The sequence below is a fragment of the Oncorhynchus mykiss genome, chromosome 3 (genome assembly GCF_057628025.1).
Source record: "Oncorhynchus mykiss isolate SJ-2025 chromosome 3, ASM5762802v1, whole genome shotgun sequence".
Taxonomy (NCBI): Eukaryota; Metazoa; Chordata; class Actinopteri; order Salmoniformes; family Salmonidae; genus Oncorhynchus; species Oncorhynchus mykiss.
The window spans coordinates 37,770,724-37,783,960 of record NC_143024.1 but is presented as its reverse complement, the minus strand read 5'-3'; the positions used below and the strand labels follow the sequence as shown (position 1 = coordinate 37,783,960).

The 13,237-nt window shown below is 41.5% G+C and overlaps 2 protein-coding genes across 2 annotated transcripts; one reads left to right on the top strand and one right to left on the bottom strand.

The window, feature by feature from the left end:
* Nucleotides 1–2,186: 2,186 nt before the first annotated feature.
* On the bottom strand, nt 2,187–5,312 carry LOC110516043 (tetraspanin-13). Its single transcript, XM_021594682.3, has 6 exons — nt 5,123–5,312; nt 4,268–4,435; nt 3,792–3,872; nt 3,411–3,524; nt 3,190–3,303; nt 2,187–2,391 (listed from the first exon to the last, which is right to left on the bottom strand). The coding sequence occupies exons 1-6, from the start codon at nt 5,246–5,248 to the stop codon at nt 2,317–2,319; spliced, it is 678 nt and encodes a 225-aa protein (XP_021450357.1). The 5' UTR covers nt 5,249–5,312; the 3' UTR covers nt 2,187–2,316.
* Nucleotides 5,313–6,682: 1,370 nt separating this feature from the next.
* On the top strand, nt 6,683–11,475 carry LOC110516029 (ankyrin repeat and MYND domain-containing protein 2). Its single transcript, XM_021594678.3, has 10 exons — nt 6,683–6,859; nt 7,341–7,405; nt 7,760–7,898; nt 8,030–8,128; nt 8,344–8,504; nt 8,873–9,087; nt 9,408–9,543; nt 9,962–10,090; nt 10,275–10,404; nt 10,649–11,475. The coding sequence occupies exons 1-10, from the start codon at nt 6,793–6,795 to the stop codon at nt 10,801–10,803; spliced, it is 1,296 nt and encodes a 431-aa protein (XP_021450353.3). The 5' UTR covers nt 6,683–6,792; the 3' UTR covers nt 10,804–11,475.
* The last annotated feature ends 1,762 nt before the right edge of the window (nt 11,476–13,237 follow it).

The window sequence follows — 13,237 nt, the reverse complement described above, 5'->3', positions numbered from 1 at the left end:
CTAGTGCATCACAGCATATTGGCTATATTTAACCTTATTTTAACTAGGCAAGTCAGTTAAAAACAATTGACTGCCTAGCCCAGCCAAACGACACTCCCCTGACAATATTGTTCTCAGACCAGATAATATTTCATTTGAGCTTTGAATACAAAATAGATCACCAATAGATTGGTGTAGCAACTAGAAGGTACAGCTGAGCATAAATTAAAATAACTTGCTTTTATATTTTACTGGGCTAATTGTAATGGTGCTTTATTTGGGGGTTTCGAGTTGGATGACCGTTCTAAACGATCTTTCCCAGTCGGATCTAGTGTTCTTCCCCTGATTTCCCAATTGTCTTGGACGCACTGAAGTCGGAGATTTAAGTTGTTTTGAACATGGCATTAGTCTCAGCTGAGGGAGAGCACAGCAGCTGGTGCGCCTCACTGTCCCTGCCATCTCCTTCCTTTCCTCCGGTGACACTGACCCGAGAGGGGACACAGTCTTACACCTGATGGCGAAACGCAGTCGCACCACATCTAACTCGTGCACAAATTCGTGTTGTTCCTTTGACCGGAGAAAGTTTAATATTAAAAATAGACCTAATAAATACAGCGGGAGTGAAAGCTTGGATAAGCGCGTTTTGTTTTGCAAGTGTTGAATAAAGATTGACAGTGCTGAATCAAAAATGTTACATTAATTCAGTCATAAAACAGCAGCTCTTTGCTGTATTCTTTGACAATCTCTGTAGTCATGGTTTGAACGTTATGAAATCTTACGTCGGATAGTATTCAACTGTCGCGGCCGAGGTCTTGGAAGCACGGTGATTTGAGCTATCCGATTGGCCAGCACAGTAGGCGCACTCGATTTAGCCCCAGATCTCCCGGTCAGGTGGAGTTTTGTTTTTTTCAGACACATTAAATGGTTCAAAATTGGAACACGTTGCCTCTCGGTGCACATGGTTTCTGAATCAAGTGCGCATGCCGCCAACAGCGCAACACAAAGGGAACGCACGCCTTTATCTTTCGCTTTTCTACAGAAATGTTTGAAGATCGACCGGTTGGTGACCTACTGGTCTAGGGGATTGACAACGATCATTCGCATGGTGAAATATGTTACCACTGCCAGCTAGTGGCACTATACACTAGCAACACTATCACAGAACAGCTCACATGTTACACATGTGCTAAGTTGATCATACAAATATAAAAGAGCCCGTTTGTTTAGCTTTGCTTTAACATTGTGTTAAGAATGATTTACGTATGGTGATGCCTTCATGAACAGGTTGGGCAGCCTATAGAAGAATGAAAGGGACTACACAGTCAGTTCCTGGTTCCTATCCTGTTTGGATGGCAGGAATGTAGCCTAGGCGTGACTAACAGCACTAAGTTACATTTTCTTAGTAGGTCATAAGACTGCATTGCAACTCACTGTGCTCTGTATCTAAAGTAGATCTCAGAGGGGTTTGGCCAAATGAGGCAAGGCAAGTTTCTATGCAAACCCCAATGTTCACTGGAGAACAGTTAAACTAGTGTGAGTTGGATGAAGCATTGAAGTCACACTACCCCATTTCCAGTGAAGAAATCACCTCAGTCAATTATTTCCTTCCTGAATCTCCTTTTGATAATTGTATTTTTTTGGTTGTGACATTGTCAATGCGAGTGATAATAGCCTAAAGTAGATGTTTAGAAATGGGTTGTAATATGAACTGATACAAAATCAGTTTGTAACGCTTGACGCATCCAGATTTCAAATGAATAGGATGATATGGCCTAACCATTTAGAAACACAGACAAAAAAAAAAGCTTAATGTTTGTACTGGTACATGCCCTGTGAAGTGATCAACTCCATCTAAACTTCAGTAGAGTTGAATCTGAAAAAGAAGCCGAATCTGTTGGCATCCGTATGACATCTAATACCACCCCCCCATACACGCAACAAAGACGGCACTGTGAAGGTACCCAAAGAAAGCCGGGTTTGAAACTGGGAATCCACAGACAGCTTACCAGGAAACATTACGCTCTGCCTGTGCTCTGTTTGTATAAGGTTTGCACAGTAGGTTTATGACATTTGATCACGACTCCAATCAGTGACCTCAGTCAAATTTAACCTTAAAGTAACTGCTCTCAATTTCAGTGTCCATCACTCAAGATTCAAATTGATTGGAATTGTTTTCACTAACTTTGTCAAAAAAAAAGTCAATAGTGTTAGATATATCAACGCATAGTTATATTATCACAGCAATGGCAATATCTGAATAGGAAACAGTCGTAGATGAGTCACAGGTTCTAAATACAAATGCATGACAGTGCAAAGTTGAGTTTATGAACAGGCTAGTTATAGAAATGCACCAGAGTTTGGATGGGAATCCTTCTGATTTCTGTATCTGTGTGTTAGCCACACTCCCAGGATCTGAAATTAGATGGGGAAAAAATGAATGTGATTAAATGAATACTAAAGCACAATACATAGTGAGTGTACAAAACATTAGAACACCTTCCTAATATTGAGTTGCACCCACTTTTGCCCTCAAAAGCCTCAATTCATTGGGGAATGGACTTTACAAGGTGAGATGTGTTCCACAGGGATGCTGGCCCATGTTGGACTCCAATGTGTCCAAACGTAGTGTCAAGTTGGCTGGATGTCCTGTCGGACCATTCTTGATACCCATGGGAAAGTGTTGAGTATGAAAACCCCAGCAGCGTCGCAGTTCTTGACACACTCAAACTGGTGAGCCTGGCACCTACCACCATACCCCATTGAAAGGCACTTAAATATTTTTGTCTTGACCATTCACTCCCTAAATGGCAGGCCATGTCTCAAGGCTTGAAAATCCTTCTTTAACTCGTCTCCTCCCTGTCATCTACACTGAAGTGGATTTAACAAGTGACATCAATAAGGGATCATAGCTTTCACCTGGTCAGTCTGTTATGGAAAGGGGAGGTGTTCCTAATGTTTTGTACACTCAGTGTAGATATCAATAGATTTGGAATTGTTGAAATCATTTCTGAAGCCAAAAAGTCAAAATCAAAAGTCTAAAATATAGAGTGTCGATGACATAATATAAAAATGCAGACAGTAAAAGTCCCCACTACAGAGTTATGTTTTCAGTTCCAATTTACATAGTAAAAGGCTGTGGGATTCCTATGTTACACAGCAAGTTCTACCCATTGCCGGTGCATTGCTATGAGGCTACAGCAGGTTGCTAACCTCTGTGAAGCTGAAGAAGCATCCAATCCCACCCACAAAGCGTAAAACCTCCTCAGCATGACTTTGGATGATTGGAGCACAAGGGTCGCAGGATAATGGGCTGGAGAAACAGTCCTGTAGTGTGAGGAAGCAAGTAGACAGGACATCATTTAAGTCATATGTCCATCACTATCTGACAAACATGTTGCTGGTTTACACTGATAACAAGCCAGAGTCTTTACCGCGTCACAGGTGCCATTATAGTCTGGATGGAAGAAGCCACAGCAGTTTAGAGTTTTCTCCACATCCTTCTGAGTGGCCTCGGACTTGTTCCAGCCCACCTCTAGGAGTTCTTTCTACAGTGGGGGAAATGGATGAAGCGGTGCAGGGAGATTTGAATTCTGTGACCAGAACCTCATTCAGTATGTCGTCAATCAGAGTGCTTCTTTGCGATCAACTGGAAATTATTCACACTTTCCATGTATGTTGTGCCTTATCCATTTGTTAAATATCTAATACAGGACACAGAAGGAAAGTATGAATGTTTTCCAGTATTTATTTAAGGTGTTCTACAGATTAAGTGGTCATGAATCACACTATACACATAATATATTGTCACGTACCTGCTGCTCTTTATTGATAGCCAGACATGCGGCAGACACTGACAGCTGCACCATGAACACCAGGAACAGAATAATCATGTACTGAGGCCAATTAAGGAAGCTCACATGTGACAACCCTCTGGAAACAAACCTGGCAACGCAAGACTGTATTTGAAAGAGAATTGTTCATAAAGTGAGAAAATAGCAGTTATTAAGAGTAGTCTGGGTACACATTGCAACTAAGATCCTCTAGTATACAACAGTCCTCTGTTTCAGTAGGTGTTGTAGTTTGTATTCACTTAACCATGTAATGATAGGGGACATGAAGAAAACACATTACAACCACACACCACCACATGAAGGTGATGAAAAGTGAGTGGATCTAGGATCAGCTTCCCAATCTTAATCTTAACCATTAGTTGGGAAAAATGCAAAAAAAACATGACCCAAGTTCAGTGTCTAGGGGCAACGTCACCCTAGTCCTGATTGAAGGATACAAAGAACAGCAGGACCTGGTGGTGCATTAGGGCTCCACAGAGGCCCACGAAGGCCACAAATAACAGGAAGATGCCCACGCCAATGACTCCAGCCACCACCCGAATACTGGAGACCAGGCCAAACCATTTCCCCCAAGCAGCTACTCCAATCAGCAGCAAGCTCACCATCTGAAGACCAAGCACAATACAAAGTGATGACAGAAGTCCACTAGGAACGGAAAAGCACTTAAAAGGACACTTCATGCTGATTTCTTTGATGTGGGCAAAGTCAACACCATCTCATATTTAGGCTACAACCTTCAGGTTGATTAATTAAAGTCTTTAGACAGATGTTAAGATGAAATAAAAACACACATTTGATACATACAATATTTAAGACATTGGGAAAGTATCACATTGAGTATTTTGATTATATTATACATTAATTGCATGATGATAATTTATCACTCTATACAGATATGGTTTAGACAAGTGGTTCCCAACCTTTTTCAGTTACTGTACCACCAACATAAATTTGCTCTGCCCCGAGTAACCCTGAAGTAAAATGTATTTATGGGATTACAAGTAGGCTTATGGTATCATGAGGCTTCTTAAATACCCCAGAGGTCCTAGTACGCCTGGTTGGGAACCAATCATTTAGACTTTGCATTAACTGAGAGACATTGTGTCAACTGTTTGGAATGTAGCCTACTATCATTTTGATAGGTATCACAACGACTTAATTTGCATGATAGCCTTCTTGCCCTGGCTATATCATTCTTGACTAGAATCATGTTGGCTTTTGCACTTTCATTAATAGCCTATCATCGAAAAACAATTCGTACCCATATGGAAACATCTTTGCGTGGTACTTACAACATAAAGTATGTTCAGAGCGCATAGGGAATTCTTCGTGCAAACAAATCCTCCGCAAACCATCTCGAACAAAGCAATTATCAGACTCAAATGTGTCTGAGTTGGAAAAGTAAGAAGTCTTATCATTGAATGAAAAACACTGACTGTGGCGTTTTTAAGGTGTGTAGGATTCCAAGGAGGGACAAGTCCAGGGAAATAGGTTTTCAATTTACCGGATTGGTCGTCTTGAAATGATGACTTCACATATGCAAATGCTGCTAAAAAAATGTGTGATGGCTGAGCAAGTAATTACCCAAGTGTTATTTTAAATCACCAGATACTGTGTATGTTTATTTATTTATCATTTACTTAACTAGGAAAGTCAGTTAAGAACAAATTCTTATTTACAATGACAGTCTAACCTGGTCAAACCCGAACGACGCTGGGCCAATTGTGCGCTGCCCTATGGGACTCACAATCACGACCGGTTGTGATACAGCCTGGAATCGAACCAGGGTATGTAGTGACACCTCTAGCACCGAGACGCTGTGCCTTTTTGACCACTGCGCCACTCTGGAGGTTTACTAGGACTAGGCTGCACTGTAAGACATTTCACATAAAATATTCCCTTACAAAAAAAGATTGCAATCAGAGTGCAGTAAGCTGCAAATAATATGTCCAAAAATAGTTTTTTTTTTTACTACAGTAATTTTGCAGTGTAACTGCAGTTAGAGTGCAGTATAACTGCAGTTCAACTGCAGTACACTACAGTTATTATGTAATTACGGCTCCAAAATACCACAGTGGACTGCAGTTACTGCATTTTACTGCAGTTTCAAAACTGCAATCTTTTTGTAGGGTAAACCCCTACAAAAAAAGGGTAAGCCCCTACAAAAAAAGATTGCAGTTTTGAAACTGCAGTAAAAGTGCAGTAACTGCAGTCCACTGTGGTATTTTGGAGCAGTAATTACAGAATAACTGTAGTGAACTGCAGTTACACTTCAAAATTACTGCAGTAAAAAAAATGCTATTTTTGATGAGGAAAAATACTTTTGAAACAATGGGAGCATATAACGACACTAATGTATCTTTAACCTTTATCCTCTAATTTGAAAATTGATAAACAACACTATTGCTTTTCAATAAAACACCTTAATATTTGTTATACAAGTTATGAAAGTGTGCTCGTGCTTAAGAACAAATGTGATGAATTCTACCACACTAAAACATATTGAAGAACACTGACCGCTAGAGGAACAATGTATACAATACGGTACGTCTAAACGCTTCAACATATCAATAATTAATTTTCTAAACTTCTGTGGAACTGCTAACAAATGTTGAAAAGGGGGAGGAGAATGGGCTTTGAAAGCGGTTCGTATTATGATAAATTATTACGGTGTTGAAATTTTGTATACTGCAATAATATCTATGCATATTATTTACGTTCTGTGTTAATGTCTTCAATGGAAGAGAAAAAGTTGAATGAATTCATATGAATTTCAATGCCCACCCTTGTACTAAACACGTGGTACAGTCTGAAACCACCAGTTTAACCCCAACAGCCAGCTAGCAAGCTTCAGAATGAAAACCAAACAACGTGATAGTCTATAATTTAGTTTCACTCACAATTATCCATATTTGTCTTATGTCATTGACTGATTTTTTTTAAACACACAATTCTAGCCAATATGTCAGCTCCGAAGAAGGGAGATCTATCTCCCACGGAGAGGGAATTATTCGTAGTTATTGCTGCAGGTAAATCCTCTTTACTTTAATGCTAATGCTAGCTAGCTAGCTAGACAGTACGCTTGCTACTGTAGTCTAGATAAGATATCTGAGATTGCTGTGCGATTTCACATTTAACTAGTGCGTTATGTAATGGGTTAAATTATGTTTCTAATGATGGTGACTATATGGCTAACTTGATAGCTCAATTCAGCAAGTTGCATTGGAAAGAAACTTGCTAACTACTGTAGCTAGCTAGCCAAGCTAGTACAGATAGTTATAAAAATCTCTAATCTGCTAACGTTAGTATTGTACAGTACTACTAGACGTTATGTTAGCTAGCTAGCCAGTTCATAACATTTATGAAAACAGTTTTCTAGACAAGATAACTGTTGGTTGTTTCAAGCCTTGGTTAACTTGTGGCAGTGTTCATAACTTTCAATGCAATACAATCCCTTGAAGGTATAGCATGCTTGTACAAGTAATGATTGACCGTTGATGCTTTTTTCAGGAAATGTTCAAGAAGCCTCAAGATTATTGGGCTGCAAGGATGTCAGAGTCAACTGTTTGGATGAGGTTTGATTTTTCAACGATATTATATTGTAACATTCGTTTTTGATTGATTTATGCTCTTCATAATTTGTCTGCAAACTGGACAGTAAGGAAACCACAGACAGCATGTCTCTTTTTGTTTAATAACATTGCCTATGTCTGCTCCTCAAGAGGCAGGCAGTCCATTCCAGGCACTCCACAGTTTAGCAAAAGCTATTTTCCCGCAATCTCATTGTCCTGTATTGTGCATTCTACAATGCTGTACAATGGGAAATATTTTTATGTGGATTTAATTCGGCATCATTTGTCTATAATAGGCTACTTAAATGATGCATATCTACAACATACACTACTGACAGTTCTGTTTCTCCTTCTCAGAATGGGATGACACCCCTCATGCACGCTGCATACAAGGGCAAGGCGGACATGTGCAAGCTGCTACTGCAACATGGGGCAGATGTGAACTGTAATGAACACGAGCATGGATACACGGCACTGATGTTCGCCGGGCTATCAGGTAGGCATATTTTCTCACTGTTCATATTGCTGAGAAAGGATATCCCTGTGTAGATCAGGGTGCCTGCCCCATGGTGAATTCATTAATTTTACTGTGTGCGGTAACTCTTTTCTCCCCACCTTGCCATCTAGGTAAGACTGATATCATCTGGATGATGTTAGATGCAGGAGCGGAGACAGATGTGGTCAACTCCGTCGGGCGAACAGCATCTCAGATGGCTGCGTTTGTCGGTAAGTACAGTAAGGATATCACACATAACAGGAAGTGGATGTGATGTCTGTGACGTAGAATAAACTTGAATGACTCCATATTGGCATTGCCCCCCTTTATTCTGATCGTGTTCATTAGGGCACATTCTGTTTGGAGCCTTATGAATGCAACCTCTGTCACAATGAGACATCGGAGCTTGTTTCTCACCCAGGTGTATCTCCTCTCCTCTCCCCAGGGCAGCACGACTGTGTGACGGTGATCAACAACTTCTTCTCGCGGGCCAAGCTGGAGTATTACACCAAACGCCAGGGGCTGGAGAAGGAGCCCAAGCTGCCCCCCAAACTGGCAGGGCCCCTCCACAAGATCATCATGAGCACCAACCTCAACCCCGTCAAGGTAAATACCACCACCGCTGTCTCTGGGCCACAATATGGAATAGTGGGTTTGGAGTGAGATATTAAGTGATGCATCAAAGCAATGTGTACACCAGACCACTCAGACCAGCAAGGATATCAGGCGGGAAAAAAGTAAGCAGACCTTTTCCGACTAAAGACAAGTCTGTTGGTGAACTGTAAAAGGCAAAACACAAAGACAGACCACCACCAATATAACCTTATCCATGCGTTATGTCACCTTTTTATAAAGCATAGCTTTTTGGGGAATAATGGGTTATGTGACCTTTGGCAATCCATCCTACATAGGGAGCTGTTATGTCACCCTTTATAGTGTATGAGAACCCCCCCTTCTCTGTCTGCCTCTCTCAGATGGTGCTTCTGGTGAAGGAGAACCCGGTGCTGGCCGAGGTGGAGGCCCTGGAGAAGTGCCGGCGGGTGATGGAGCTGATCTGTGAGAAGTGTGTGAAGCAGCAGGACATGAACGAGGTGCTGGCAATGAAGATGCACTACATTAGCTGTGTGCTGCAGAAGTGTGCCTCCTTCCTCAAGGAGCGTGATGACAAGCTGGAAGGACTCATCAAGAGGTGGGCGAGGGGGTTGGACTGTATGGGCTGGTTTCCCAGACATGCGTAGAGTATACACATATGAACATGTAAATACATATGGGGCTGGTTACCCGGACACTATTATTACTATTTATAGATATTTTTTATTAAACTGGACTCACAGAGGATGTCAATGCAAAAAGTCGGTAAGATAAGGAAGAAATTGCTATGAAATGCATATATCTGGCTGCACTGATGATGTGTAGAAATACTCTTGACACACTAAATCTGTTTTTGATTGTTATGTATACTGTATTGCAATGCATACAACCCCAGATGTCATTGCTGTCCCCATGCAGCTTGTTGAAGGGCCGGGACAGTGACGGCTTCCCGCTGTTCCAGGAGAAGTTCATCAGAGAGTGCATCCGCAAGTTCCCCCACCGCGACGCCACGCTGCTGCAGCAGCTGGTACGAAGTATCGCTCCCGTGGAGATCGTGAGTCAATCAGTCATCAATTCAATTGATTTATGAAGCCTCTTTTCCCATCAATATTTGTCACAAAGTGCTTTTACAGTCATGCTCTCTCTCGTGATGTCTGTCTGTGTATTTAATATAGACTCATTTTGCAACGTCAGTTTGAGTGAAGTTGTAATAATGTAACTTGTAATAGTTTCATGTTATGGGCTTAATAACCGTTTCAACGTTTATACTGTTAGGCCCGGTTTCCCAGACAATGATTAAGCTTAGTCATGGACTAAAAAGCATGCTCAATCAGGAATTTACTTTAAAATAGCTTTTTAGTTCATGACTAGGCTTAATCTTTGACCATTAGTGTCATTTTCAATTGTTTGTACTGTATATCTTGTGTATATTTAGAATTTTCTCTACCATTTCCCCTTTCTGTCCTGGTCAGGGTAACGATCCTACAGCCATCTCAGTTTTGACCCAGGCTATAACAGGACAGGTGGGCTTCATGGATGCAGAGTTCTGTACCACCTGTGGGGAGAAGGGAGCAGAGAAGAGATGCTCCATCTGTAAAATGGTAGGCACAATGCGCTTTTCTACAGTAACTCATATCAATACAGTCAAATGCTATATTCATATATCCATTGTCATCATTCATAGAACTGCAATAGCAATGGTCAATCTGTCATTAGGTATCCTTGCATCCGATGCATGGGCCTCTCTTCTTACCCAACGCATGCAACGTTTTTGTATTCCCATAGGTGATTTACTGTGCCCCAGCCTGCCAGAAAATGCACTGGTTCACCCATAAGAAGGTCTGCAAGCAGCTTCAGGAGCAGAGAGAAAAGCACGAGGCAGAGTCAGCCAAGCTGATGGAGCGACAGAGGAAAGGTATTGGAGAAATATTCTTCAGCCGTACATTTTCATGTCACCTCTTGTTTAATTTGTATATGTCTCATTGTAATTTTAAGTGACCAAGGATGACATGAAACACCTACTATACATTGGTTACAAAACAATGCTTGGTTTTGAATAGGATGCTCCAGCTTCAAAAGTGGTAGTTAGGTTAAATCGTCTTTCCATTGCGCCGTGTTACAAGGCATCATGTTAACAGTGGGCCACTTGTGTTTCTCAGAGCAGAGCCAGGCGGTAGAGTCGGCGACAGGCTCCATGCAGGACCTCTCAGTAGGACCCAATGAAGACTCTCCAACTTCCCCGTCAACCTCTGACAACCAAGCAGACCCCCCTCCCCCCAGCCCTGTCTCCACCACTCCAGCCACAGAGAACTGAAGGTGGTCTGTAAGGGACGTCCAACACAGGTGCACAATGCCTATACACCCTGCTGTCTCCCCTACTACAGGTCTACACTGTTGTCCTAGAAGGTCTAAGGGAGGCCTGCCATGTAAGGCCCAACAGTTAACCTGGGGATGAAGTACGCAGGAGCTTCACACAAGCTTAAGGCCTGAACCCATGGGAAAGGATCCCTTATTTATTGATGATCTGACCTTGTTTTCCACCAAAGCAACGCAACACTATTGCACACGATGGAATAAGGGTTAGGGTCACGAGTGTCTATGCTTTAAAAAAAAAAAAAAAAAAAAATTATTCCATGTTTTTTTTCATCATTCATGTCCAATGTTAAATTGTACACTAATGTTTTTTTTTTTCAAGAATAATGCAAAGTGCTTCAGGGAGTGTTATGTAAAGAAGTAGTCGTAGGTTTAATTGCTTTTCTGTTTGTTCATGTCCTTAATTTCCCTAGTTAATAGATAAAGGACATTGTTTCCAAACATACAGTAAAGTGGCTTGAATTTGCCAAGAACAAAATAATTAAGTGACTGTAACCTCCTGAAAAAGCAATTTGGCAAATCCCTCTAACAATGTGGCTTTTTTTTGTTGTTGAATACTGATGTTTCGAAGATGTCAAATGACTGTGATTGCAATACAACAGAATAAGCACCACTACTGTCTCTGTGCTTTTGATTGTATGACAGATTACTCATCTGAGTGTCAGCCTGTTTGTATCAGTCATGCCAAACCTTGCCAATTCTTGTCATGCCAAACAATGTTTCGTATGACACCGCTTTGACATGATAGCACAAACAGATCTGGGATCAGGCTAAGACTAGACTCCACTCACATGGGAACTGTGCTTAACGTAGACCAGTGAGGATTCAGACTCCCAGAGTTCTTCCTCCAGTTCATCCTGTACTGTGTAACATTGAACTGGGGTGTCTGTTTGTTGTGTAGTGGTAATGAGAAAACTGTGATTCTATTGACTGTTATAATTCAGCTAGAGCTCCCTCTACAGGCTCATACAGCATGACACCACAGTGGTATGACCTCCAGGCGAGAATTTCAATTGTATTTCCTCACATCCTCCTCTTCTCAAAGCATATTGGAGAAGATCTGAGGTTCCTCCCCTGGGATCTTCTCCTCCAATGCATTTTGAGAAGAAGCCAAGTAGAGAGGACATGAAGAATCGGTTAAATACAATTGAGATTCACCCCTATTGTTTCTGGTGTAGTTATCTGAACATGACAGTGAGGATGTTGGCCCCTGGATGGTTCCATTCCCCCAGCAGTGGAAATTGCCTTCCAGTCCACAGTGGAGAACTGCATGATGGATTTCTGCATGGCTCTGTGCACACTGGGATATGCTATCTCACCGAATGGGCTCCTGGGCAGAGATAAGCATCACAGAGAAGCGCATATAAATAGACATTGAGAACATTCAATACTTTAGGATTCATACATTCAATTGTAACATTGCAGAATTTGTATCAAGAGATAATCACCCATATCCCTTATTTGTGACTTACTTTAAATGTTGTCTTGATCCATAGTGAACTGCAAGTCGGATGAAAATTATCAAATTGATTGCATATTTTCTCAATTTTTGAATTCAATAAATTAAAAAAGCTGGTGAATTGCAATATAAGGCAAATGCTCTTCTCTTTTGGTACAGTACAGTATTTTACCTTGAGCAAGGTGTCATCCCTCCCCATAGATGCCAGTCTCTCTACTGGCAGGAGTCTCTGCCCAGCTGCCAACTGGGGGACACAATGGTGTTCTATACTAAACGGCTGTAATGAACTGTTCCTCTCCTCCTGCTTCATCTCTGTCAACCGGGAATCACTTTAGGTTCAACAAGGATCCCAGACTTGACACAGCAATGTATTGTAACAGTTTGTAACGAGTTAGTTGCCTATTTTCCCATTTTTGGAATGTGATTTCAATATTTGTTGACATACCTCTTCTATCCAATAGCTTCACTGAAGGCAAGTTATGGACCACATATTGACGATATCCGGTCTGTTGTGAGTAGCGATTCAGGGGAAAAAAGCTGCAAAAGCAATTGTCAAACAAGTTTTCATCTACAATACTGTGTCAAATCTAAAGGAGGCTGGTGGGGGGGAGCTATTGGAGGATGGGCTTGTTGTAATGGCTGGAATGGAATTAATGGAACGGTATCAAACATATGGAAACCACGTTTGACTCCGTTCCATTTGTTCCATTCCAACCATTAAAATGAGTCTGTCTTCTTTTCCTCCACCCACCAGCCTCCACTGGTCATATCTGTTGTTCCTCACATAACCATGTCAAATGTGAGGGCCTTAGACTGTACAGTATCAGTGGAATCCCTATTCACCCACTGACAGTGTGGAGATGCTGCAAGTTCCTCAGCTCAGCCACGCAGTCCTCCAGCCTCTTCATTTGGTGTT